The sequence below is a fragment of the Lepeophtheirus salmonis genome, chromosome 14, assembly GCF_016086655.4.
Source record: "Lepeophtheirus salmonis chromosome 14, UVic_Lsal_1.4, whole genome shotgun sequence".
Classification (NCBI taxonomy): Eukaryota; Metazoa; Arthropoda; class Copepoda; order Siphonostomatoida; family Caligidae; genus Lepeophtheirus; species Lepeophtheirus salmonis.
In genome coordinates, this window is record NC_052144.2 from 8864193 (window position 1) to 8891378 (window position 27186).

Genomic DNA, 27186 nt, shown 5'->3' on the forward strand with positions numbered 1-27186 from the left:
AACAATATAAATGATAACACAGGTCAACATAGAATTATCATCAGAAATCCTTTTGTGGGTATCTTACAACAATTTTGACGTTGATTCCAAAACTGTTCTTTTTTATTTCTTCTAGTGCTTACAGTTTTTAAGATTAATATAATTTTGTCTTTTATAAATTTGCTAATTTATTCTTAGTACATCAATAATTTTGATAAAACCTACTTATATTTAAATGATATATTTCTAAATAACAATGGATCTGCGAGTCTTAAAATTTTCTCACATATGCCCTTGGTATTATTTTAACGTTTATTTTATTATAAAATATATTGTAGTACTTCTTAAACGTCTGTGGACTTCTCAAAGTTAAAGGAATACTTATGGGTATACAATCAGGATTAACAAAATTTCCTTCCCACTATGGATCATTACACAAAAATTAGTTGCATCTTAGATCTATATATTTACCAGAGACAAGCAGAGTCAAGTCTATCCCTTTAGTGGCTCTCAAAAGAATATTTCTACCACTTCTCCACATTAAACTTTGTTTAACGAAGAAATTTGTAAAAACAATGGGTAAAGTCAATTAATTTAAGATTTTTTTTTGGTAAGTCACTGTTTTTAGGAACTGCATTCAAGATAAGTTAAGAAATAAAGGTTAACAGCGCTCAAATTTTTTTTTTTTTTTAAATAAAACAAAAATGGTTTGAGTATCGACAATTTCTTTATTTGCCGTTAAAATACGTTCAAGTTAATTTATGAATAAAATTCGATGTTGTTTGAATGATCACCACGTGCACGTTTTACGAAGTCCAATCGTTGAATCCAATTTTTGACTACTTTTCCGCATAAATTGGCTGAAACTGCAGCAATTTCGCGTTGAATATTTGTTCTGAGCTCTTTTAACGTCGACGGATTATTGGTGTAGACCAGGGCTTTCACATGACCCCAAAGAAAATAGTCTAGAGGCGTTAAATCGCACGAGTGAGTCTGCCAAATAAAACGGGTCCATTTTTGGATAAGATGCTCACCAAACTTATTCTTCAATAAATCGATTGTAACATTTGCTGTGTGTGAAGTGTTGCTGGGTTGAAACCACATATCGTCCAAGTCCATATCTACCAATTCAGGCCAAAAAAAAATCGGTTTTCATGGTGCCGTAACAATTTCCATTCCCAGTAACGTGGCGATTGGCATCGTCAACGAAAAAGTACGGCCCAATGACACTGCCAGCATGCAATCCACGCCAAACAGTAATTGTTTGGGGATGTAATGGCATCTCATGAGTCACGTGTGGGGGGTTTCCGGCCCAATAGCGCATATTTTGCTTGTTAACAAAGCCATTGAGACAAAAATGTGCCTTATTGCTGAAGATGATTTTACGTTGAAAATCAGGATAATTTTCGAATTTTTGTTCACCCCATTTTACAAATTTCCTACATTTGAAGTGGTCAAGCGGCTTTAGTTCTTGTGTCAACTTGATCTTATACGGGTGTAGGCCAAAATCTTTTCGCAAAATTCGCCACAACGATGTCACAGATATGTCCAACGATTGAGAACGGCGCGTAAGAGACAAATTTGGGTCATCTTGAATTGATGCGCTTGCGGTAGCAATATTTTTTACACTTCGTGCATTTCTTTGTCTCACTGGCACAGGAACATTATGTAGCGTGTATGTGGATTCAAATTTTTTCACCAAATGTTGAATTGTTGATTTTGTAGGTCGATTACGTTGACCATAAATTGGCGTTAACGCTCTTAATGTTTGGATCAAAAACTCACCACTATAAATTTTAATAGTTTGCAAGCGTTGCTCGAGTGTGTACTACTCCATGATGAAACTACAGTTATTTTTGAGCACAGCTGTCAATGAAACAATAACAAATATCACTTTGTTATCGAAACCTATGAACGTAAAATGTGAGCGTCCCTATTAAAACCCCCTTTATATAAACTTATTAATAGTAGAATGTTTATTTTTTATTGATTAATATTACCTTTAATTTTTAACTATTTAGTCATTTAGTTCAAATTATGGCTCTGAATTGAAATTATACTCTTATACATGATTTAAAAATAGCTTTTTTGGCCAAATCAACTTAAATTTAATATTTTTATGCTCATTTTTATATTTTATGGATTAAACAACAATGAAACAAAATTCTGCTAAGTCACTTGAATTGGGTCCATTTCTAAAAATTTATTCGTCCTTTTCTGTCGAACTCCGAGTATGTCTAGATGCTCTCTGCCATTTGGAAAAATAATATGTGTAAATATTTAGTGTCCATACTTTAATTCCAAATATGAATTATGTTTGGTTTCAACTAAGTATTCGAGTATCAAATTATTAATAATATGCATGCTTCTAAATCTTAGGATCATAAAATGATTATCTGGTCAGTAGATGAACTAGTACCTAGTTTTGTTACATTTATATCGCATTGAATGCCCAAGAATACTTTTTTAAGTTCCTATAATATTGCCAATACATTCACATTAAGGGAAACATATATTTGCATTGATGTTAATATTAAAATATTCTGAAGTATCAAAAATAAAATGGTGATAGGATGTTGAAGTATTAATGTTAAATCTGAGACATGTAAATTTAATTTTGCTCTATTAATAATCAAACTGACTCAAAAAAAAATTTATACAATCATAAACTTTTTTAGAGGTTCAAATTAAGTAATATCATATTTTTCTTCTTTCTTTCTACATTTAAGTTTTAATACAATATTCTACCATTTTGTAATGATTAATCTGAACTGACTCAAAAACAGTGAATTGACTCCTATTTTTTGTCAAATTATTTTTTTATGCCGTTATTTATTGCACAAAAATATCAAAAATAAAAGTTAATGAATACATTAATAATGAACAAAAACAATAAATTTATTAAAGTTTGTTACAATAAATAAAAAACTATACCTGGATTTAAAAAAAAAGTAGTACTACTCGTGTGAGCCGTTCACATAATACAATGCATATACTCGAGGTTGTGTCAATTTATAAAAATATTCCGAGAAATTAATTATTAAAATTATATCAGAATAATAGTTTAAATAAAGAATAGCAAACGGACAAAACAAATAGGAATCTTAAAACATGTTCCGGAAAAGTACTTTTTAAAATTAATATCCCTCATTCTGACTTGGGCCACTTTCCTTGAGAAATGTAATCCTAATGATGTTTTCTTCACCATCATTGTCTGGAACTTTGCCACTGCCTTGGAGGCTATCCTCAAATCATTTTTTGCCTTTCAAGCAAGAAGCCGTGCAATAGTTGTTGTGTTGGTGCCATCTTAATATTTTGTATAAAGCACTAATTAATCTACAAAAAATTATAATATTTTTAGAAATTTAATTCAAAAGAACTCTGGCAGTAAAATTTTATCTTTAAAGAAAAAAAACATATTATTTGATATAGATGAGAAAGGATTATTATCAAAACTTTTCAATACTATAATAACTATCACAATAACCAATATACAATTACGTAATTTTTTTTTTACATGTATAGAAAAAAAAAGATAAAGGAATATTTATTTTCTTGTAAATTTCATAAGATTATCATTTCATTATAAATGCAAATTGTTATTGCATTTAAAATATAGAAAAAAGTATTATTTTGATTTTTTTTTAAAAACTATAATTTCATTTTCCTAATAAAATATTAATATTGAAAACTTGTTTTATAAATAATACTATTTTTTTTTAATTTTACAAATAACAGTTTATAAATATTTAGATGATAGTGAGGTTGGTCCTGAAAAAATTCCCAAATTTTTAATTTTTTTTTATACAAACTTTGGGCATTACTTTAATAAATATATTAATATTTAGCGTGAGCCAATAAAGTTTTTGTAAAAAGTAGAGGAAACTATAAGAAACACATTTTTGAATTTTGAATTTTTCTCTTTTATGATATACTTATATTTTGAATTAATTGTTAAATATATAATGATGAAAAATATTTATAAATATATATTTTTTAAATATGCCTACAGATTAAATAAATATTAACGTTCTTTTTAAATATCAGTCACTTTTCTTATAATAAGTGGTCGTTTTTATATTCTAACAGATTTATTTTACAATACCATAGAAAAATGTAAGATTTTTCAACTTATTTGGGTCATAAGTTTTGCCCTAATATAGGTAATATATAGAAGGTTTTTCTTCAAACTGTACACCACTATTACCCCAGAGAATAGCAATTTGAGCAATGCTTTATTTTTGTCTTTGTTCAATAAAGATTTATTTCTTTTGTAATTTCCCGAGTATCTTTTGAATTTCAATATGACAAAAATTAAAAATTTATCTAAATACTGTAGTTAATTAATTTTCATTTTACATTTAATCGAGACTAAACTAAAGGGTAACACAGCTGAGTACTTGAAGATCCTGCAAGACGTCCTGTTACCCTAGATGGATGAAAATTTTGCACTGAATATTGAGGTAATTGTGCAGGTCTGTCGAAAATAAATACTGGCAAAAAATAATTATAACAAATTAAACTAATTGTAATGTAGCTACTATTCTTGTTTTTTGTTTTTTTGTACAATTTATGAAAGTCAAATGATAATGTTACTCTATAATTTTTCCTTGTGACTGATATATTATTTTCTTAGTTTCGTAGAATTTACCTTGATAACTCAATCAAAAGGTTGAATTCATAAAGGGTTCGTAAGACGTCATAGAGTAATATTTGTGCTTAGACTGACGCCCTTGGCTGGCAATAGAGTTGTGGGTACGTCTTTAGACATGGAACACTTTGGACTTTGTTGAGAAAATACATTTTTTGAAAAATAATTAATGTTACTCTTCCCTTAGGCTCAATGCCAGCCTCTCCTCGATGGCAGGACACCTTGTAGGATTTTTCAATCGTGGACTCATTCATTCTCATGAATGCCTTCTGGAAATATCTTTTAGGCTTGAAATATTGCTTTGCCTGCTCCTACTAGTCTCCTGTTCTATTTGAATCCATTCGTTTTAGTCGAGTTGGTTGAGGTTAAGAGATGTCAGTGGTCATATTTCCTTATTCTAAAATATACTAGACTTTGAATTGTTGATAATGTACGTTTAATTGGGGTCGCACTGTTATAGGGAGCATGTCTTGAGTTATTATGTATTTGGCTTTACTTTCATGTGCCCACACTCATTATACATCTTCTTGATATTATAAATGATAGACTTAGAGATACAAAAGTAGCTGACAATACCAAAAAAAGTTACTCTCTACTTCAAATACGTGAAACAATCTTTCTCATTGTTCAATCAATTCAAAATTGCGTATTTATTGTATATTTTTGGGAAACCCTTTATTTAAAAAAAATACAATCAAAATAATTATATAATGTTGGAATAGTTAATATCAATTAAACATAACATACTTTCAACATTTCGTGTATAACTTTGGCCGAGCTTTCGAAAAGTAGTTTACTAATGTGTACTTTTTTGTCTTAATACACTGAGCAAAAAAACTACCATATGGTTTCCAACAATTGAATGTCAATATAAAATTAAATAGTATCATAATGCTAGCTTATACCAGTAAAAACGCTCTACAAAACAGCCAGATATATCAACTCTGTACTTTCATATGTCTATCTATACACCAACGAAATGTAAGTATTTACAAATTAAATTTTTATTTAATGGTGAAACTTTCTTCATGAATTAATTAGGCCATTGATAAAAAAATTATAGGTGGGTCATTCTACGTCAAGGGTACACACTTTTTTGTAATTTACGGGATGATCATCCCCGATTTTAATGATTTTGGGTGAGCTGGCTTTTCTAGATAAAATAAGAGACTGTATGAAATATTAGGGGTCTATGACTCACTTGGGCCATTCTTGACCCGTTGTACCGATTTGTTGGACCAGTGTTGTTCAGACGGCCATAATTAAGCTTCTGATTTGCTCGATTTAATAAAAAATACGTCAAAAGATGTACAAGAACGAAACTTTAGCTTATATTCAATCATAATTATTTTATTATTACAAGTAAAAGTTTGGGACTCTGGGGTGGCCTTCAATATGGTTCCCCTGCCAAGCAGCAAATCTGATTTTATTTTAATTGTAAAAGAACTTATCTTCTTATTTGTTTTCAAATATATCCCAAATTCAACGTGAGATCTTAACGGGATCACTTCCAACGAGAGCATTAAAGAGTATTAATGTAAAGCCACTTTTATATTATTAATATTATTGTTCTATATTTAAACTCATAATTTATATAATATACATATTTGCTGATGATTAATAACATAAATTAGGATTCCTATTTAAACGTTAATTAATTAAATATTTATGTATTTTATAAGATAACAATAAAAATATGACTTAATGGTTATGCTGTGAGGGAATGTACACTTGACGTGGACCAGCTACTGAACTAGACTAAAAAAAATTGTTTTCTTAATTTTGTCTACAAATAATATTATAAAAAGTAATAGTAAGTTTAATAGTTTTGTTTGCTTTAACATATTGTACCATGGAAATAGAAAACCAATTAATCGATATAAAAACTATAAATATCCAACAGAAAACATAATTGGAGGAAAAATCATTATTACCTAAGTATTTTCTAATGTCTTTCAAGACGTAAGTAATAACATGGATTAGATATAAAAATAATTGTACTCTTGTGTATAACTAACTACCCATTATTATAATATATGTATACCTAACAAGGAATAAAAATTGTTAACGTCTCTTGTGAAGGTCCGAATATTAATTTTAATTACATTTGTCACATTTTAACGATATATCAACTTTATTTTTCAACTGTCCTAAAAAATATTTAAATATTCTAGTCCTGCTTTGTAAAAACGCAACTTTTGTACAGCTTAATAAAAAAATAATGTTATTAACTTTATCATTTGTTATACAAATATATTAATACTTTGGGAATATAACAGTAAATTAATGGGTCTTTTTACGATGAATCATTCAATACTTTATTTATTAGTGTACTTGTACATAGATTTGATACCCAAAAATAAAAAATGTACATTGTACACCTTTAATGTACATTATGAACATATCATAACTAAAACTGTAAATCAATTTCTTACAGGTCTGAAGGAGAGAAATCGAAATTATTCATCCTGGAGAAAAGAACATAAAGCTTTTGTGACATTGGGGATTGTAATGGGTGCTTTCCTTCTATGCTGGGTCCCATTTTTTACATGGTAAGTATGAAAAATAAATATAAAGATTTAAATTATGTCTAGAATTGTATTGGTACTTGATATAACCCTTAACATTGGTCTCTGAAAAACGTTCCAAATTTTAAAACAAATGGTTTCGCCTTTCATATATTACAGTATATTATTTCAGTTCACCATTTAAATTAGTTAAAGAAACCCTTATTAATTTTTCATGAATGAGAATAGTTTGTTAATTTTTTTTTCATTGAGGCCAAATTAAAGAACTTGTTGTTCTTATAAAAGTTTATATGAAAATTGATAGTTTGATGTTGACATCACTGATTGATATTGTTGTATGTGAGGGCTTGTGCGTCTTATATAACACGTCCATAAAATTTAACAACAAATTTGAACCGATTTCAAAATTTTGGGACCTATCCATCCATAATGAGATCTATTATTTTAATTTGTCAAATATTTTGATGTTATTTCAAAATCATAACAACGATAAATGAGTATTTTTAATATCATTGATTTTTGAACAAGTTTTTTAAATATATACGTATATAAAAGTAAAACAACAATGCATTATTAAAAAGATATGTAGAATAATAACTTTTTGCAAAATAAAACAATTCAACTTTTGCTCTTGAATAACCCAAAAAAATATTTAAAGTACATATTATATTGATTAGTTATTTTATTGCATCAAAGTCTTATATTAAGTTGTTCAAACTAACAAATACAGTAATAATTTGTTTTGTTATACCTTATTCTTAATAATATAGTTTATTCTTTCATATTTTAAAACCAAGAATTACGAAATGAAAACTTTTCTATAAATGATAAAATACACATTTTTAATGCAATTTAGTTAGTTTGATAGCAATACATAGTGTCGTGATTGTAAAACCCCAGCTTTAGTCTTGGTATGATCAAGTTCAGTCCTAAAACTTATAAAATTCAGTTATAGACTACGTCACTAATCTTTATTTCTTGTTTTAAATATCAGTTATATTACTGACACTCCGTAGGACTGATGGTCTTAAAGACAGGTCCCAAGGACTGACAGAATCGGCTCTAATACTGAATTAGAACAACAAGAACTGGCACAATACTAATCACAATAGATTCAATTTATATGAAATGCATGCATGTGAAAAAAATAAAAAATAAAAAATTGGTAACCCTGACAAATTTTTCACAGCTGTCTTTTATTGGTTAGTACTAACTAAAAAACAAGTGAATTAAAAAAAATGTACTCAGCTCTCTTCTCTATGAATTCTTGTAATAAACAGCTTAATTCCTCATAATTATATTCTATTATGATTGATATCTTGCATCAATTCTATTATATTTTTTGTCAGTGTGAATTTTCCAAATATTTATCTAGATACAATGAACAAATGTGCATATAAGTACATATTTTAAATATATTCTAATTGTATATAAGTATAGTAATTCAAATGTAATACATGGGTGTGTTCATAATAAGTGTTTTGTTTTTTTTCACATATGCAACATTTCAGAAAAACACCTTTTTTTATATCATTCAACAAAAATGTGTCTACTTTCAAGCTAATTTTTTTTACATCAGGAACAACTCTGTTAGTAAGTGTGATAAGATATTAATATGCATTTGCATCAGCAAACACGCTAAGTAGGTACCGTTTTTCACAAGATAAAATCATTTTCAAACCAAAGACAAAAGCATTCATGGGTTAAATGGAGCATTATTTTATCTATATATATTTTATAAATAAGTTTATGGGCTGGAAATTAAAATGGTCCCTACATTACCCACATGCAAACATTTTCAATCGTGGAATTTTTGTTGATGAACATATAGGGTAAACTTTTTCAACGATGAGCAGGATGAAATCATTATTAAATTTATCACTAAATTCTCTATAGATTTATCGTTCTATTTTTCAAATAATTCCCTTTGGCTGCTACCATGACCTCAAACTGGTACCTAAACGCACTGCAGTACATGTAGTAGAATATCCCAGACACTGCGCCTCTTGCTGCTCGACGGAGGTCTTGAAGCCTTCCATATTTTGGCAAAGGGTAGCACAGGCTCTATTCTCAACTACAGTTTAAATGGCAGGGTCGAGGAGGGAACAGTAAGGGAGAAGGGTGCCACAACGGAAGATTTTGGTCTTTCTTTACCAGGTTGGCCTTGACTTCTGTTGAAAAAAGTTGCCCAGTTCGTCGGATAAGCCTGCACCAAACCCTGCACATATTTCAACACTGTCCAATGACTTACATTGAGAGCATTGGAATGTTGGTTCATCGACTTAGCCGGACTTATGGTGACCACGGTGCCTATGTTCAACATGATCCCGATTTTACGGCATTTACTACCAGGGGACATCTCAAGACTTTGATATGAATTAACCATGATTTTAATCTTGTACACAAGAATCTTGGTGTATCCTATGACATTCATAATCTACTTGGCACTCACCTGGGTGTAGTGAAAGTCAGAAACCATTCTCTTTTTGGCCTCCATTCTGACAAATGTAGATTTTTAAAAGTTTTTTTTAACCTAATAAAACTAACTTATGAGCACTAAGATTAAATAATGAGGATTTCTACATGCAGTCTGGAGGCAAACTTTGAAAAGAAAGCTAAGAATTCAGGAGCAAATTTAGGTCATTAAAGTATGTAAAAAAAATTATGTTGAAAATTCATTCACTTTTATCATGTTTGTATCTTCTTCTATAGAATTAAAATTTTACCCAATTTTAAATTTGTGTTGTCAACGAGATTATCTCCTTATCTCAACTAGGCTCACATCCAAAACCTGTTGATAACCCCTTTTTTAGACTGTTGATGATATATTAATTATAAATTACAATTAATCAAGACTTAGTCCATTTGTTCATACATAGTACCATCGCTAATCTCTTTTTTTATATATTATTCCTTGTTTGGAGTAGATATATAAATCATTAAAAACATTCCTTTAAATCTCAATGATTAATTAAGACTATATATTCATTAATATCTTAGGAACTAATTAAGTTTCTCAAAAGAAAAATTAGTTACAGAAAGTATATAATAATTTATATATTTACATAGAAGGTAGAGCAAAAAATAGGATACACACATGATAATACAGGAATATTTCGGGATGGGATTTGTGTAAGAAGGTGGGGGCTAGAAATATAGTAATACTGAATTGAGACCATTGTTAATATCAGCTGCCTTTTAGGGGAGAAAATGAATTATGGTTTCAAACAGGAGAACCTTCTACATTTAAAATATTCTTAGTGCAAGGAAAATATTATAATCATGTATAAATTTATTTGAATATATGTATATATTATTCATTATTTAATCAATTTACACTAAAGAAAGGCAAAAATTATTTTTTTAGTGGTAGATGTGAATACCCAACGACTCATTACATAATGAACAAAACAAAAAGAAAGAGGATATGCATCAACTTTTTTTCGTTTTATCATCGCTATATTTAGCATTTATTTACACATATTCCTTCTTTAGTAATATTTTTGTCTCTCTGATTCATAAATACCCCCAGGGAAGTAATGGAGTTTTCAAAAAAGCTATTTTTAATTACTAGCAAGAATTTTCTTCTTCTTGTAATTTTTCACCAATAATTTCTCAACTTCCCCCTTGTTTTAAAATATACCAATCTCTGATACATGTAAAAATACGACTCTTTCTTCAATTCCTACCAAGCCCTCACTGATGCAAAAATCAATACTGAGGGCTCAGATATCAATCAAATATATTTTTCTCTTTCAGTTACTTTTATTTTTATATGATGAAAGTTTTTTTCTTATTTTTTACATAAATACAAATATATTTTCGCCATTAATAAAAGCCTTAAAATAATCTTATATTTGTAATGTATATCTATATTTCCCATATATACATATTCTCATTTATAATATCATTTTCTTTTTGTGAATGAATGGAAATTTTAATTATAACCCATAATTTAAAATATTTTTACAAGAAGTGTTTTCTGCTTCTTTTTTTTTTTTTTAAATAAATGGCTACATAACATTGTTTAAAAAATATCTCTTAAGTAATTAAACTAGGAACCACTAGCCACAATTAGTGCATAGAGTAATTTTAAATTGGTTAACTAATTTGTGAGATATTAGAATTGATAAAAATAAAATTTTGATTGAATAGGGCCATTAATTTTCTTTCCCAAATTGTAAAATATATTTTTTAACAAAAAAAACTCTGATCTTTTGAACGGAAAATCAATTGTTATAATGTTTTAAAAATATCTTCATTTAGAAGGCAGCTTCCTTACCGTGAAATTTGAATCAAATAGAGCGAAAAAAATCAAAAGTGTTATCATTTTACCTACGACTAAAATATTATAGACCGCTGAATTTTAAAAAATAATATCAAAGTGTTCCAATGTTTTTTTTTTTTTCAATTGATTTTAACTTTTAATTTTTATCTAAATAGTTCCTTTATGTCGATGCATGGGTCTGAATTGAAACTACACTCTCAAATCCTGATTCTTTTTTAAATACTCTAGAGTTTTAAAATCAAATTCAATTTAACACTACTTGTATTTTAAGCACTTAAGAAAAAAATATAACTTAATGGGAAAATTTGTCAATAAAGAAGTCGTAATTATACAATGGATAATACAAAAGAATTTGATTAATTGAGCTTTTTTTTTTTTTGTACGTATTAACATTTTTCAAATTTTATAGTTTTTGTTGTATTCAACATATTTATCAAATATTTATTAAAAAATATTTTTTTTTGCATTCCTGACCTTGAGCCAACACTATAGCAGATAATAACAGTTTAAATATTGTGTCACCAATATTTTAGTCCTGATTTGAATTATAATCATGGAATCAATTTATATAAATTTGAACAGATGAGATGCAGCTAAATATCACATGTTTGCACAGCCTTCCGTTCCCGTTTCGAGGCTGTCATTACTGCTAATACTGGCTAAGCTCTTAAAATAAATTGATATAAACATTTAATATTTATCTCTGTTTATGTCTAACACGTCCGAGTACATTTGACTTCATTCAGATTTCACCAGTTCCCCTTATTTTTCGCAATTTTAAGCACTAAAATTGCTTGGATTTCCTGATTAAAAACCAACACAAATAGTTTTTTACCATAATTATATATATTATCAAAAATTGATCCGATTCGTCTAACATTATAATAAATTATTTATATTACACACATACTTCATTATTAATAACTTTATTCCTAAAATTTAAAAGATAATGAAGAACTTTTATTGTATTTTTCAGGTACCTAACAGTAGCTATTTGTGGAGATGAGCAGTGCCCGTGTCCTCGAATAGTTGTGAGTATCCTATTTTGGATTGGATATTTTAATTCGACTCTTAATCCAGTGATCTACGTGATGACAAACCGAGATTTCAAAGACGCTTTTTCGGACATATTACGCAAAACCTTTTGCTGGTTTCGATCGAGGAATGAACATTCTCAAAAGGAATGGTCCGGTATTAATACCCATTCTAATGTTGAATATGTTTGATAATAAGCACTCGCCCTCATACTTAAAGGAAATTACTTTTAGGATGGGATGCGAGTGGTTAAAGTAGTCTTTTTATTCGTATTCATATAGTCTAATGGGTATTAATGTAACTCTAATTATGTATTTTAACAAACTTTTAATATGTCATCCTCATAGAATTATGTTCATGGTGTAAAATATGAATTGATAGCAGTTCATTAAAAACTTAATTCTTTGTGTATTAAGCTCAAACTAAGTTGATAATTTTGTTTGTTTTTTCTTCTTTAAAAGTACTCATGTTTGATGGGATTTGTTCCTTGGATCTTCTAACATTGTAATTCGTAATTAATTGAAAAAGGAGCAGATGCAAAAATCTATGACAAAAATAGAGACTTACGTGCATTCATTAATATATTTAAAGCACATTGTTTGACACACTGATATAATTAACGATTTGCTACACCTTTGTGTCCTTTTTTTTTTTTTTTTTTTTGATTGGCACAAGGGATTCCTATATAGAATTCAATGCATTTCATTTCCTTGCTTAACTACATTTTTACATAGTAAGTTTTATTTGAGATGTGATTTATATAGAATAATTTTATATGATGTACTTTTTTTTTTGTAGCATAAAATTTACTTTTTGAAAGCCTCAAATTTGTTTTTAAACTACGATATTTAAGTTATTATTTAGTAGGAGTAGTAAAAATATTTTTATATAGCAATAATTACATAGTATACATTATATTATATATTTTTGACGATAAATAATCACTAATTATAGTATGATAATGATCTGAATTTAAGTAGCAGTTAGATTAAACGTAATGGTTTTTATACAGAACGGGTGCCAATAAAAAAATTGCACATGACGCATGAAATTTTCACTATATAATATTCTATATTACATACAAGTATATACTAATTTTTATATGATTTTCAAAAAAATAATAACTATTATAGGACATACCACATTCATTATTTTCTCAAGGTGCTTCTTGAATGGGGAAAACGTTTTTATTATTTAGCCAGAAATAACTTATCCCATCATTCCTTGACAGAGCCCTTGAAAGTATTGAAATTAAGGTTATCGTACACAACAGGTCTTCTTGGTCTTTCAATACAACCACGGGGTTAAGACAAAAATATTTTTGCAGGATCCTTTTTTTTTAATCAATCGTAGGGACAGTACAAATACCCCCAATACTACCCTGCAAAATTATCCTTGTATGTAGCTTTTGGCATATTCCAATGGTGCAGCATCATGGGTGTATTGTAGCTACATTTCCTGTAAAAAATGTACCATCTTACAAGAAAAGTATATTACTATCATGTAAATTCTTCGATTCACTGGATTAAAATTGATCAGACAAACATTCATATAGTTATTATATAATTGAGTCAATAGTCAGTGCGTTATCAGATCATAAAATCTGATCAAATAGATCAGCAGCCTTTCTACAGCTTCTATGATTCATTTTAATTTCGGCATTCTTCTTCACATTTTAGATTACGTCTATAAGCCCCACCCCCAATTGCCTATAGATATGTGTCTGCCCTTTGTTCCTGAACATTCTTTTTATAAGAAGTTTTGTTAACTGAGTAAGAAAGACACTCCAAAAATAAAACGTATATATTCAAATACGTTTTATGCTTACATTGTAAGCATTTAAAGGGTCATATTTAATACAATATTTAAATTTTGTATCACTTTTTAAACCATGCTGTCCCTTTTGTAGCCGTAAATATCAATTAAAATATTTATTTTGATTATAAGATATCCTTATTTTAATTTAATCCACAACTTGTGTGTAGGGTTTTCACAAGATGTAACTTGTTAATTTTAAAGTAAAAACATTGAAATTATATTTTCTATTTAAAAACTCTATTAAATATTTAAATCTTTATGCAAATTTAGGAAATCAAATTAGGACCCTTGATTTTTGATCAGGTTGCGTATAACATATATACAATGTTTCATTTTTGTGACTAATATTGTATGCCCCAGTCCTCACATTATAAAAAGAAGAATCTCAGAAAAAAAAGAACTAACTTAAAGCAAAGTTAAATTCAAAATTGTATAAACAGGAGTAGGCAAAAATATCCGGAAAATATTTTCAAGTAAGTTGAAATAATATTAGATGACATTTTAATATCATTCAACGTGATCACCTTCAACATTGATCAACAAATATAACGAGGCATACAGACAGAGTAGGCCTTTATTATATCTTTCTTGTTGAAGCAGGACATTTTTTCTTCACAGAGAGCTTCAGGGAATTCAAGTACCTATATCTTATTTCCCAGCTCTGACCAATACTAAAAATAATGCAGGACTGTTGGAAAGCCACTCATCAGATTTGATGACCACGTGGAAACTGGTTTTCGAGATAATGTTTGACAGTTTTGGCCATATGACAAGGCGCTAAATCTTGAATCCACATGAACATTGTACCTGGAGGGTACATATGTGGCTTACAGTAATGGCATCCCAACATTCTTAAGTAGGTCTGAGTACACTGAAGAGGTCAACTTGAGAGCATTTTTTAAAATATTAGCCAGCATTACATTCATGTTACTGGTGATCAAGCCAAACACCATTATCTTGGACGGGAACTTGGTCTTCATCACAGGAGGAAAATTACCTCTGTTTTCTTCTAGCCAGCGGTAATTCTTTGGGTTGTAATCAGCGTCAAAACGGGTGTTTGACTCATCACTGAATAGGTTTATGATGCTTGGATTTAATTTAGAAAAAATGACAGAGTATTTTGCCTCTCTGCTACCTGATGTCTTTCATCTTTGTGGTAAGAAAGTGACGCCTTTAGCTGATGTAGGACTTCAATTCAAGGTAGTTTTAATGACCCTAGTCACCGTCTCCTTACTAATAGACCTCCTCCGGCTATGAGTAGCCATTAAGATTTCAGGATTTGTTATGATGGACCTTTTGAGCCCAACAAGGAAGTGACCAGTAATTTTTTTGGATTTGTGTGAAACACACGAGGAATAATAAAGGCCCTTACCCGCTTTCAGACGTCATTGAACGTGCTTCAGGCATATTTTGTGTCTTTTATGATTGTCAATCTTGTAATTCCTCTACGTTTGTCCATTTGCTACTTCATGGTGAAACTGAACAGAATAAGTATAAAAACAAAAGTTGTTGTCTATGAACAGTACTTTCAGGTGAAGTTAGAGCATAGTAAGATTAATACACTAGATTAAAAAAAAGCAATTTGAAAAACGTTCAGATTCTGCCCATCCCTATAATGTAACAAACTATTTCAGGAGTAAAATAAGAAGTATTGGAGATAGAATGTAAATTCAAAGGAATAAGAAACATTTTTATAAATCCTGGGTGTATAATATCCCCATTCACTAACAAAGGTTTAATACCTTTCATACTTTCAAAAGTGCTTACAAGAATGAAGTTTTTTGTTTCTTTTTTGTTAAACTTTTTCTATTTATATACATATGTTTTTAATGGAAAAATTATATGGCATCTTATAGCCTTTTAGCCTAATTCATGCTTGTATATGTGTACAAAAATCACTGCACCCGTTTTGTCAATTTATATATATTTGTGAAAAAAGGAAGATAATTTTCCTTTCTAAAGAAATTAGTTACTTAACGGTCTAATTGTTACAAAGAGATTGAGGATCAAGTAAAGATATAAATAGTATTTATTTGTTTTAAACAACAATGTAAAAAGATATATTATTTTATTTTATCTGTCCTTGTGTTGTAATACCTACATATATTTTATGTAATATAAAAATACAATAAGGCTTAAGAAATAGTCATTTCTGATGTAATAAAAGATCTCAAAATTATTTTTATTTTAAAATGAAATCTGTTGTTTTTTTTTGTTACTATTATTTTATATTATTCAAAGATGCCATTTAAAGGCATGAATGAAGCACGAATTGTTCGTAATAAGCACTGTTTTTAGCATTTAAGTTAAATCAAATGAAATACTGTTTGAATTTGAATCCTAAATTTTTGTTAGATATATATAGGTACTTGGCCGGCCGTTATTTTTTACTCTTCTCTATTATGCAAACTTAAGAGGTCAAGAGTCCTTTTTTTTAATAATTACTGTTGAGAAATGAGGTAGAACAGATAATTTGCTAAGAAAAATATTATTCTGTTCGCCATCATGAGCACAAAGTATGAAAAGAAGATTGAGATAATAGCGCTCTTCCGATAAGGACCATCCCCAAAGGCCATCTGGGAGCAGGCTGGGACCTCAACGATGACTATTTTCAATGTCTCCGTGCGGTTGAAGGCCAGGGAGGACTTAAAACACTCTCAATGTGTAGGCAGGAAGCAGTTCATGTTAGTCAACCCCCAAAAGTCAGCCTTTAAGAAAAAGCTACATTCTTCAATTGCTGACATGGGCAAGCAGATAAACAACTCCCCATCAGCTGTTCTCAGGGCTTCAAACAAGGCAGGAGAAAAGACTTTGCGACGTAATATATGGTCTCTGTTGATATAAAAGCAGAGAAAAGTCTTTTTCTGAAGAGAAACCCTTTACCGTTCACCCTGTCTTCATCAGGCAGAATGATCGAGTACTGGCATTTGGGGATGTAGGACAGGAGTACACATAAGGATCCCCCACAAAATACCCTACTTCAGTTATGATATTAGGCCTGGTTGCAACTGGAAGGCCATAAATCCCGTTTGGTTACTTTTAGGATACAGGCTAAAAGCTGATGAGTATATCAAAACTATGGTCACCAAGGATCTTCCATGGATCAAATCCATCTTTGGCAATTCTCCATGAGTGTTCCAACAACACAAGCACCTCCCAGACAGCCCAGAAAATCCTAGAGTTTATCCAGCTCAACTTGCACTTCTGGTCAAAATACTTCTGGCTGCGACAGAGCCCACGCCTCAAGCCCCTAGACTATTCCATCTAGACGAACGTGTAGTCCAAGTCCTACAGGAGACACCAAAACAGCAACTGCCCCTAATAATTTATGTTAATGAGGCTTGGCTTCCATGAGTAGCAACTACATCCAGAGGGTCTACAGTAGCTTTTGGAGCTCACCTTCATTTCTGAGGCGGATACATTAATGAACCATGTTCTTTGGGGTTGAATGAAATATTTAATAGCTTTTAAACTTGTTTTCTAGTTCACCCAGGATCCTGCCATGGACTTCAACACTTTTAGTGTTCAAATTGGTTATTAATAACGGTTGGCCCGGTATGTTACAATGCCCTTAAAGTTATATTTTGGTGTCTTTTGATGCAATAAATATATAGGCCGTCAATACAACACAAATTGGGATAATTTTTCTAAAAAATGAGCCCAAAATTATATTTGTGTTTTGAATCGAATTAGCTATTATTTTTTTCATGAATCATTTGGAGACATCGAAGAATGTTCATAGAGATCGTAAAAATTATCAATATGTTCTAAAAAAAAGAATTCTACTTTAAAGGGCATATTGGAACTATAGAAAGTTTAATTTATTTAACGAAGGCTCCAAACTATAATTAATATTCCTAGAAGTAAATAAACCATGCTACAAATTATAATATGAAGCACATTATGTACCTAAAAATGGCAATTAAATAATGAGCCGTTTATACTTAAGGAGTAAAGTTTCTTTCTTTTATTCATATGTGTAGAAAAATGATTTTGGGTTGACACACCACATAACGTTGTTATAAAAAAATTAACCAAGAATCTGAAACTTTTATATTTATATCGGTAATAACATACTGGTCCATTTTTTACTTATTTGGAAAATGTTCAGCTCTCATAGACTAAAAATATGCACTTAGGTAAAACGGATCCTTGACAAAATTTGAACCATCAGGAAGAAATTTGGGAAATCACCCAACGCTGTTAAAGTTTCGAAAATTGACGGGTTTTTTAATAATTTGTCTTCTTCATTTATTATTTATTATATCAATTTGGTACATATAAATTTGATATAACATGTAATATATTTTCATGATCAAAAAAGGAAATAATTATTTTGTGTTTTTGAATAAACTTATGTCACTTCATGTTTGTATTTGTTTTTGAATAAGAGGTGGGTCTGAAAAGTTTCCGATCTCAAAGTGAAAGCACTGGTTAATAAAAATTAGTAACATCTATTTAGCATCTTTCGACAGTTACATAACAAAATTTCAGCTATCTTGGACGCGCAGTTGTAATGTTATTTGTAGTTTGAGTGAGTTGATGTGAGTCTTTTTGTGAAAATTGACAAAAATCCAGTATTGAGATGTCATTTATTTTTTTTTTTTGAAAGTGTGACCTTTAAATACATTCAAACCGTAGGAGACACATGAAGGCTTATTATGTTAAAGTTCATAAAGAAGTCAATCCAACTAGGAGTGATTGAGCCAAAAACATGTAGAATTTTATGAACTATTATTTTGTAGAGAAAAACGCCAAAAACTATTTAGACAGACTACAAAGTTGGTAACTTCACGAGTAGAAGTTTGTAGTGAAAAAGAAAAAAAAAATCAAGAAAAAAGGTAGGTTATCTTTATTAGGGCTGAAACTTTTCAGACACCCCTCGTAAACAAACATAAAATATTCTTTTGGAAAACATATCTGCCTAGCTTCAATATGTATACAAATAGGAAAAGATCAATTGAAATTCCAAATTGGGGTCGGAAATAAAATTTTCATACAAACGTAGAAGCTTAGGAAATAGTAATATTGTGGCAGACCTTATTTATTCTGTCCAATCCGGTCGAAAGGATAAGTCCTTACGACAGCTGTTACTTAGTAGGAATGTCAGTACTAGAACTGATTAAAAAAAAAAGTTGTTTGACGTCATCCAGGAACGAACTTTTTAAGTTTGAGGACTGAATTGGATGGGACTGAAGTATTCAGTCTTAAATAAAGATCAGCACAATATTAGTAAATTGGTAGTATCACAGAATACATAGATTTGAAGCAATGCATATAAATAGATTTTTTTATCAATTGACTTAAAAAAAATTGTTAGTAAAGTCAAACTTTCTCAAACATAGAAAAGGCTGCCGATACAGAATTTACATAACAATTGTAATACGTGTATTAAAAAGACATCCATTATTTTTTACAATAAATGATTTAATAATTATATTATTATAATTATAATAATTGTTTGAGCTTACGTCAAGGCTGGACATCAACATATATAAAATACGTTTATGGTCTTGACACTGTAACAGCCAATTACGCACAATTTTGATTTGGATATCATAGATTTACCACTCTCAGGAAGGTCAATTGTCGAAAATGTGGAAAAAATAATTGAAATCGTAGAGTTCGATCTTCATGTATGTACTGTTTTGATTGCCAAGAAGATAAACATTAATTGAGTTTTTTTTAATCGAGTAAAAATAATGGTTTTTTTTTTACTTAACGTATTTTAATATAACGGAAATTATTCATTTGAAAAATCAATCAGACTAAGTAAATTTATCCGATCTATAATATTGATCAATAACGTATAACGTAAATGTTTTAATAAAATTAATAATACATAACCTTGAAAGGACTTGTTAAAAAAATACCTCATTTTTAACTCAAATTCTTTATATCTCTGGCAACCATCCATGACTTTGGGTACAATGGCAACATTTGCCAGTTCAAATTCAAATGATTTTTTTTATATTACTTACTAATATAATCTATAACAAGCATATTTTGCGTCAATTTTTGGCAAGTCTGTCTTAAACAAGTTTAAGTAATTGAACCAAAATGCAATGATAACTCTGACAAATCCTTTTAAAAAGCTTTCTAATAAGATGTTAACCAGGTGCAAATAAATTATCCAATTACATTGAATGTAATAGCTCTTGGAATATAATCACTAAAATCCATTTTTAGTATTTATATGAGGTTGTTGAACGGATATTGCGAATATAATATTATTTTTGCCATGTTCAAAACAATATGCAACTTTTGACAGCCATTTCATGCAATAATGAATGGGACTTTAGCTCTGATAATAATTTAATATTGACAATATTTTGAATGAACCATCGATCGGTCAAGTTGACTCAGCTCTGAGATACGTTGAAACAGTATTTATGACTCATAACATAAAATAATAGGGTGCTACAAATCTCAGTGGAAAATGCATTGGGAAAATTACTTTCTTGAACTAAATAGATGTAGGTTAAACTCACGGTCTGAAAGGACCAAATAAATAACTGTTATATTATATAAATTGGCTTCAAAGACCATTCTTAGATCAGATGGAGTAAATGTATTACAATAATGTTTGTTTATACGTAATTGCTGCAACTACATATAACCAAAAAAACTAATTAAATAATAATCTCTATTGAATTAAGATATATATTATTGGCCTTGTTATCTTCTGTTAACTTGTAACTATCTCGATATTTATAATTAAAATAATATTCTCTACACACAAAAAAAAATTAGAAAAATAAACATTATTGCTGTTATTCCATTGAATATATTTTTCAAGATGCCCAAAAAGTGTGCAAAATTTATAATTATATTTTTATATTAAAGAAATATTTTATAATGTATTGAAGTTTTGAATTTCAGAAGAAAATTAATGAACATCAATACTGTTACTTCAAGGTTGAAAATTCAGGAAGTGTATCATAGCTCAGGATTAGGTGATTGTCTTAAGTGATGATTTGTTTCTTAGACCAAAATGGTTTAGAATACGGTCTACGACTTGGAAACAAAATTTAATAGTTATGGAATAATGGACCAATTTTTTTAGTCCCACGGTATGGACCAATAGTTTGTCTTACAGAATTATTCAAGTAAAACACATATGATACACTTTTTTTAAGCATGTCCATATATCCTTTTAATGCTCAAAAGTAATTTTAAATAATAGTCTATTTTTTAAAAAAAACATAGTTATACTAAAATTACACATTAAATTACATATGATATCATTTTGCAGATGTTTTTAGTCAAAAATATGTATGACATCTCAACAATTAATAAATAATGTCAATTGAAAGAGAATTTTCAATGAAACTAATCAAGATTGACTTTTGTATGATTTATCTATTGCTAATTTTTCATATTTTGTAATTTTTATAAATCAAATCATGTCTAATTCAAATTATTATAAGAGAAAAAAAAACATGTTACATATATTTGGCCGCTAGTAGTCTCTTTCGAGTTTCCCAAAAAAAACAAAAAAGAAGTTTACCTATTTTGTAGAATATTAGGAGTTCTTAGTCCCCAAATACCTCTAGACAACACAAACCTTTTCTCCAGATTCACTAACTCTCGATATAAAAGTAAATTAAATATTTATGTTTTACTTGATTTGTCTCATTTTTAATCAAAAGTCCTAAATCAAATTCCTTAGAAATCCAATTTTCCAAAAAAAAGTTTATGCTCATGGATCATAATTAGTTTATCTACAATATTAATTCTGTAAAAAATCCCACGCAAGTTTGAGAGTTAAAATAATAAAAGTATATTTTTCATTAGATATAAACAAAAAAAAACACAATTTTATCAATACTTTGGTTCTTAATTAGATATTAACATAGAAGTTCAAACTTTATTATCTGAAGTCAGCCATTTACATCCGAATTTTTTTTTTTTTTCAGCCAGCTTGTAAAAGGGTTTTTCGCTCATTATTTAATAATATAAACATAATTTAGACGACCAACTTTCTTTTTTATGTATATGTATTTTATGAAATTATCAAGATCTATAAATTGGTCATCTGAAGGTGGCCTTTACCTCCAATCTTCTTCAAAGTAGAAATTGATAGTTTTGGCTAGATAGTAAGTAACCATTTTAAGTTTCATCACGAGTATTTAAGGAGGGATACATATTTTGATTAGAGTTATAAATTGAAATAGAATTAACATATACTTTGTCATAGTATAAAAATGGTCAATTTGAAACTTAATATTGAATGTAATAAACTGAATTTTATTTTTGAAGTGGAAACTTTTGATAGATTGGATGTATTATAACCCAATAATATAAGACAAAATTAGTAATCACCAATGCCTAAAAGTAAATATTGGAGCTTATAATGGTGCAATTAGATAGTTTCTGAATATAACTTCTTTTATTTGTAATTTTGTTTGTCTCCTGATTTTATAACATAATAAATAGGGTACTAATCCTATTTTCAAAAAAATAAATCTAAAACAGTTCTCATAGGCTTTTCGTCATGTTAATATTTTTTCTTTTGAAGTTTTATAATAATCATATATTTAAAATAAAATATTTTCTACATAGTTTGGGATATTTACAAAACATATCATATATGAAAATTTGAGATATATTCGTGTAAATCCATTTTTTTTAACATCTATTTTTTTTTTCTCTTTTTCATCAAACGTGAATTTTCAATTTTTAAGACTTAATGCCACAAAAAAATAGATTTTGAACTTAAAATTTTAAACTCTAACAATACATTATAGTCTTTTCAATTTTCCAAATGTATTATTCCATAAATTTTGTAATATTTACAAAAATGAACTTTTTATCGTTTGTTATTTTTTCAAAGATATCATTTTCATATTTTTTGTTTGTTTTGCAAGTACGAAAAAATATTAGAAGCTGTATATTTTTCTCAACAATGCTAATAAATGCTATTTACTTTTTTTTGAAAAAACTTGTCAAAAAATATTTCCTGTAATGTTCTTCGCAATTTCAATTTGTCTATTTTTTGACAAAAATAAAAGATGGACATCTCATTCAGAAATTTTTTTCATTAATATATGTTGGTATGCTATTTGAAGTTTACGATAGATATTTTTTTTAAATTCAAAACAATACAATTCATATAAATATATAAAATACATACTTTTTATTATAATGCTTACCCGTACTGAAGGGATGTAAGCATAAAGAAGAACTAACAAAATTTAGTCAATGATTGATTGACCCATTGTAAATAACTTTGTAAATAAATTTATTAATGATGATATATAAAATATTTATGTATAATCAAGTGATAATTATTTTTTTCATTTTTTTAAATAATACAATTAAAAACAAACAACATTTTAAAATGTATTGTATTATATTACAGGCGTATACGGATATTTCAAAGCGATAATACACCCAAAAAAGTCAAGGTTAATTGGAGTTTCAATTTGAAGAAAAAATAACCATTCAAAATCAATGATTTCAAAATTTTGAAAATGATACAAAACTTTTGTAATGTTGTATTATGATGATATGTAATACAAATTATAATGATCTCTCATATTACACTTAATTAATGCATATATTTACGATATAATATTTCTTATTTGTTTTATTAAACACCCTAATCATATTAACTCTTTCCAAAACAATGAAAGGTGGAAAATTTCTCATCTTAATCCTGATGACTTTTTACATTTATTTTTAAAGTATTGTTGATCATTTATACTGAGAGCTCTAAACTAAAAACTTATGATAATTCAGATCAGAAGTATATACAATCCTAAAGTAGAGGAGGGGTGTTCATTTATTAAAATTTGCAAATTCAACTTTCTTAATAAATATATTTTTGTAAAAAAAAAAAAAAATATTGGATGCCTAAAAATAAAACTTCCATACCTCGAAAATTACTTTTTCAATCCTGAATACATATTTTGATTACCCCATTTTCACAAATAATAAGAAAAAACTCTCTACCTGCGTTTTGTTGCTGAACTCCAAAAGTTTCATTTTGTCCCTTTTTTTCCAGTCATAAAAAATTTTCATTTTGAACCCAACTAAATTGTAACCTGACAAACTATGTACTTTGGATACTCAAACGATCAGAAATACTGTACTGATATCCAAATTCAGACTAAGTTTTTATTGCCAATGACTAAAGTGGATAAATTACTGTTATGTTGAGTATTAAAATCAAATTCTATATTTGGACAACCGATTATGAAGGAAACTGTTTATTAGGTAAGAGAAGAGAAGAAAATCAGGAAATCAATATATGTGCATGCGTCTAAAACTGAACACTCTCAAATTTTTAAATTAGTTAAATAATTCTGCAATTTTTAAAGTGGTCGACGAATTAATTTATTTTTGCATGGAACATGAGAGTCTTAGACACATGTCTATTCAATATGGCCGCCCATGTTCTCCACTACCAACTCCAGCCTGCACCGGAAATTGCTATATAACTTGGCCAAGAAACCTTGGTCAAGGTTGGCTCAAGCATTACCTAGGGCAGACTTCAGCTGGTCCTTGGACTTGTATTGGACTCCTGCCAGCATCGCCTTTAAACGCCCGAAAACTGCGAAGTCAAGCGGCGAACAATCAGGCGAGTGAGGCCTTTTTCTTAAGCTTGTTGAGAAGAATCCTCGACCATGCGAGGTGTTTTTCCTTGACTACAGGCTCGAAGGATTGACAAGGGGTTCTCTTGTAGACCTTAAGACCAAGATCTTTCTTAACTAGCCGGTCAATGGTCCTTTTGCTGACGTTGAACTCCCTGGAGAGGCCACTGACGGTGAACTTGCCTCTCTTGTCCTCGACAGACTTTTCCATGGCAGCAACCATTTCGTCCAACCTTCGAGACCTTGACTTAGATATTGTGGTCGCCTTAGGAGTCCCTTTGGCTACCATGCTGTAAGCGGTGGTGCGGCTGCAGTTCAGAACCTTGACAATTTCAGTGGGAGTTTTTCCCTGCATGGAAAGTTCCAAAATTGCGACTCGACGTCTCTCCATAATATCGGCTGTTGTTTCACTGTTGCTATTTAGATTTTGCTGGAGTTTTGTTTATAACTAGTCAAGACCCTTGCCTCGAAGTATAAACCGGTTTCAACTCAATGAAATCACGAAAATGTTTTTGGAGGATATTAATATTGAAAATGTGACATTTTTTAACTCATTTATTCTCTCTGTATCCACACTGCAGCCAACTAATTCACTAAGACCATCATGTGTCTTAAGATAGTCGTCACAGTCCGATAAGATCCTAGTCTTCTCGATGTTGATGGAGAGACCCAATTTTTTTTTAAATCTTGAATGACTCCAAGGGGTTGGGAGAACTTTTTATTTATTGTATAAATATTTTTGGATGTTGCTATTCACAGAAAAGATTCTAAAATAGACATCTAACAATACATGTAAATATTAAATAAATTTAGAAAAAATTGACTTCCTCCAACGACAATGTGTTTTTGTGTTACACCCATATTTTGAGTAAACACATTAAACCCCTACAATTAATAATATTCAAACTCATATTAATTGATTCAATGATTTATAGTTCAAACCAGAAGTAAAATATTGGTGACAAAATAGAAAAATTGTTTTGTAATGTTTTAGTGTTGGCTCTTGGTAGTCATCAGGACAGGGTTTTTTTAGGTTTTGACCGAAATTTCAAAAAAAAACTTTTCTAGAGTGCTCTTGCATCCAAAAATTATGGCTAAAATTAAATTTGATCGTTAAACTATTTCCCCCTCCCCTCTTAAAGAATAAAAAACATTTTAGGTGGAGAAAAGATCGATTCTTTGAAGTTGGTATAATGAATATATGTCGTGCTTGAGAACCACAAATAGATCATCAGCGGCACAGAAATGGGCTGATCCACCTCTTTGTTAGATAATATATAGTAAGGGATATCATGGAAAATAAAAACAAATTAAGATAAATCTGAGCATACAAAAATTATCAATTTACCAAGTAAGATACGGTATATAAATAATTTTGTCCAGGACGCCTCAGGTCTTTTTGAACAGAAATGTTTATATATGACATAAAACTTATTTTCTTATGCAGAACATTACATAATTTTTTTTTACCATATCTATCCTGCGTGTACACGTTTATGTGTATATATATAAATGATATTGGGAGAAGATTTGCTCTCACAAAAATATAATTTATATATATATGTATATTGTAACATATATATACATTTAGACGTGTCCATGCACAATCGATGTAGTAACCTGCTTTTAGTTATTCAAAAAAACAAAAAATTCAAAATATTTGTTCGCAAAAGTTCCCTTTCTTTTACAACAAGAAAAGAATTTGCCTGAATCTTAGATTAATTCAAGATTAACAAAAATAAAAGGTTAGACCATCATGTAATCGGGTTTGCTAGAATTTTCAATTTGATGTAAAGTACCGACTGCTGGGCAAGACACACAGATTTTGACAAAACAGCCAACCAAACATATTCCGCAAAGTCACTTTTGCTACAATTTTCAATTTGATTTATTTTACTCACTGTTGGGTAAGACAGATAGATTTTGACAAACCACGCAACCAATCATACTCTATGACATTACTATTAAAAAGTGTGATGGAAGTCAAACATCAGTCGTACACGCGTTATGGTATAACTGTGTATCCATTGACCTTGGATTAATTAAAAGAATGAAGTTTATTATAGAGAGAGAGTGTCGCCGTGTCCTGTAATGCCTTCAACAAAAAGAAAACGTGGCTCTTTTGATTAAAATTGGATCAATATCTATTGCAAAACATGGTTGTAAGATCCAATTTCTAAAATATTAAACTCCACACAAATATTGCTTACTCTGCTCTTAACAAATTTAGTTTTTTTAAATCCATTTTGTGATTGTTTTTTTTTTTTTTTTCTTGATTAGATGATTATT

General features: G+C 29.3%; 1 protein-coding gene across 8 annotated transcripts in view; it reads left to right on the top strand.

Moving 5' to 3' along the window:
• The window catches only part of LOC121129225 (octopamine receptor beta-2R), a 258818-nt gene extending 234940 nt beyond the window's left edge, over positions 1-23878 (top strand). For 5 of the 8 annotated variants that reach the window (XM_040724931.2, XM_071893259.1, XM_071893261.1 and 2 more), the window contains 3 exons: positions 7068-7182; positions 12423-12632; positions 23664-23878. In XM_040724931.2, the coding sequence (XP_040580865.1) occupies positions 7068-7182; positions 12423-12632; positions 23664-23742 (404 nt within the window). In that variant the 3' untranslated portion in view covers positions 23743-23878. Of the gene's footprint in view, positions 1-7067; positions 7183-12422; positions 12771-23663 lie in introns of all 8 variants that reach the window. The other 3 variants (XM_040724929.2, XM_071893262.1, XR_011783470.1) reach the window with 2 other exon arrangements.
• Positions 23879-27186: the final 3308 nt, after the last annotated feature.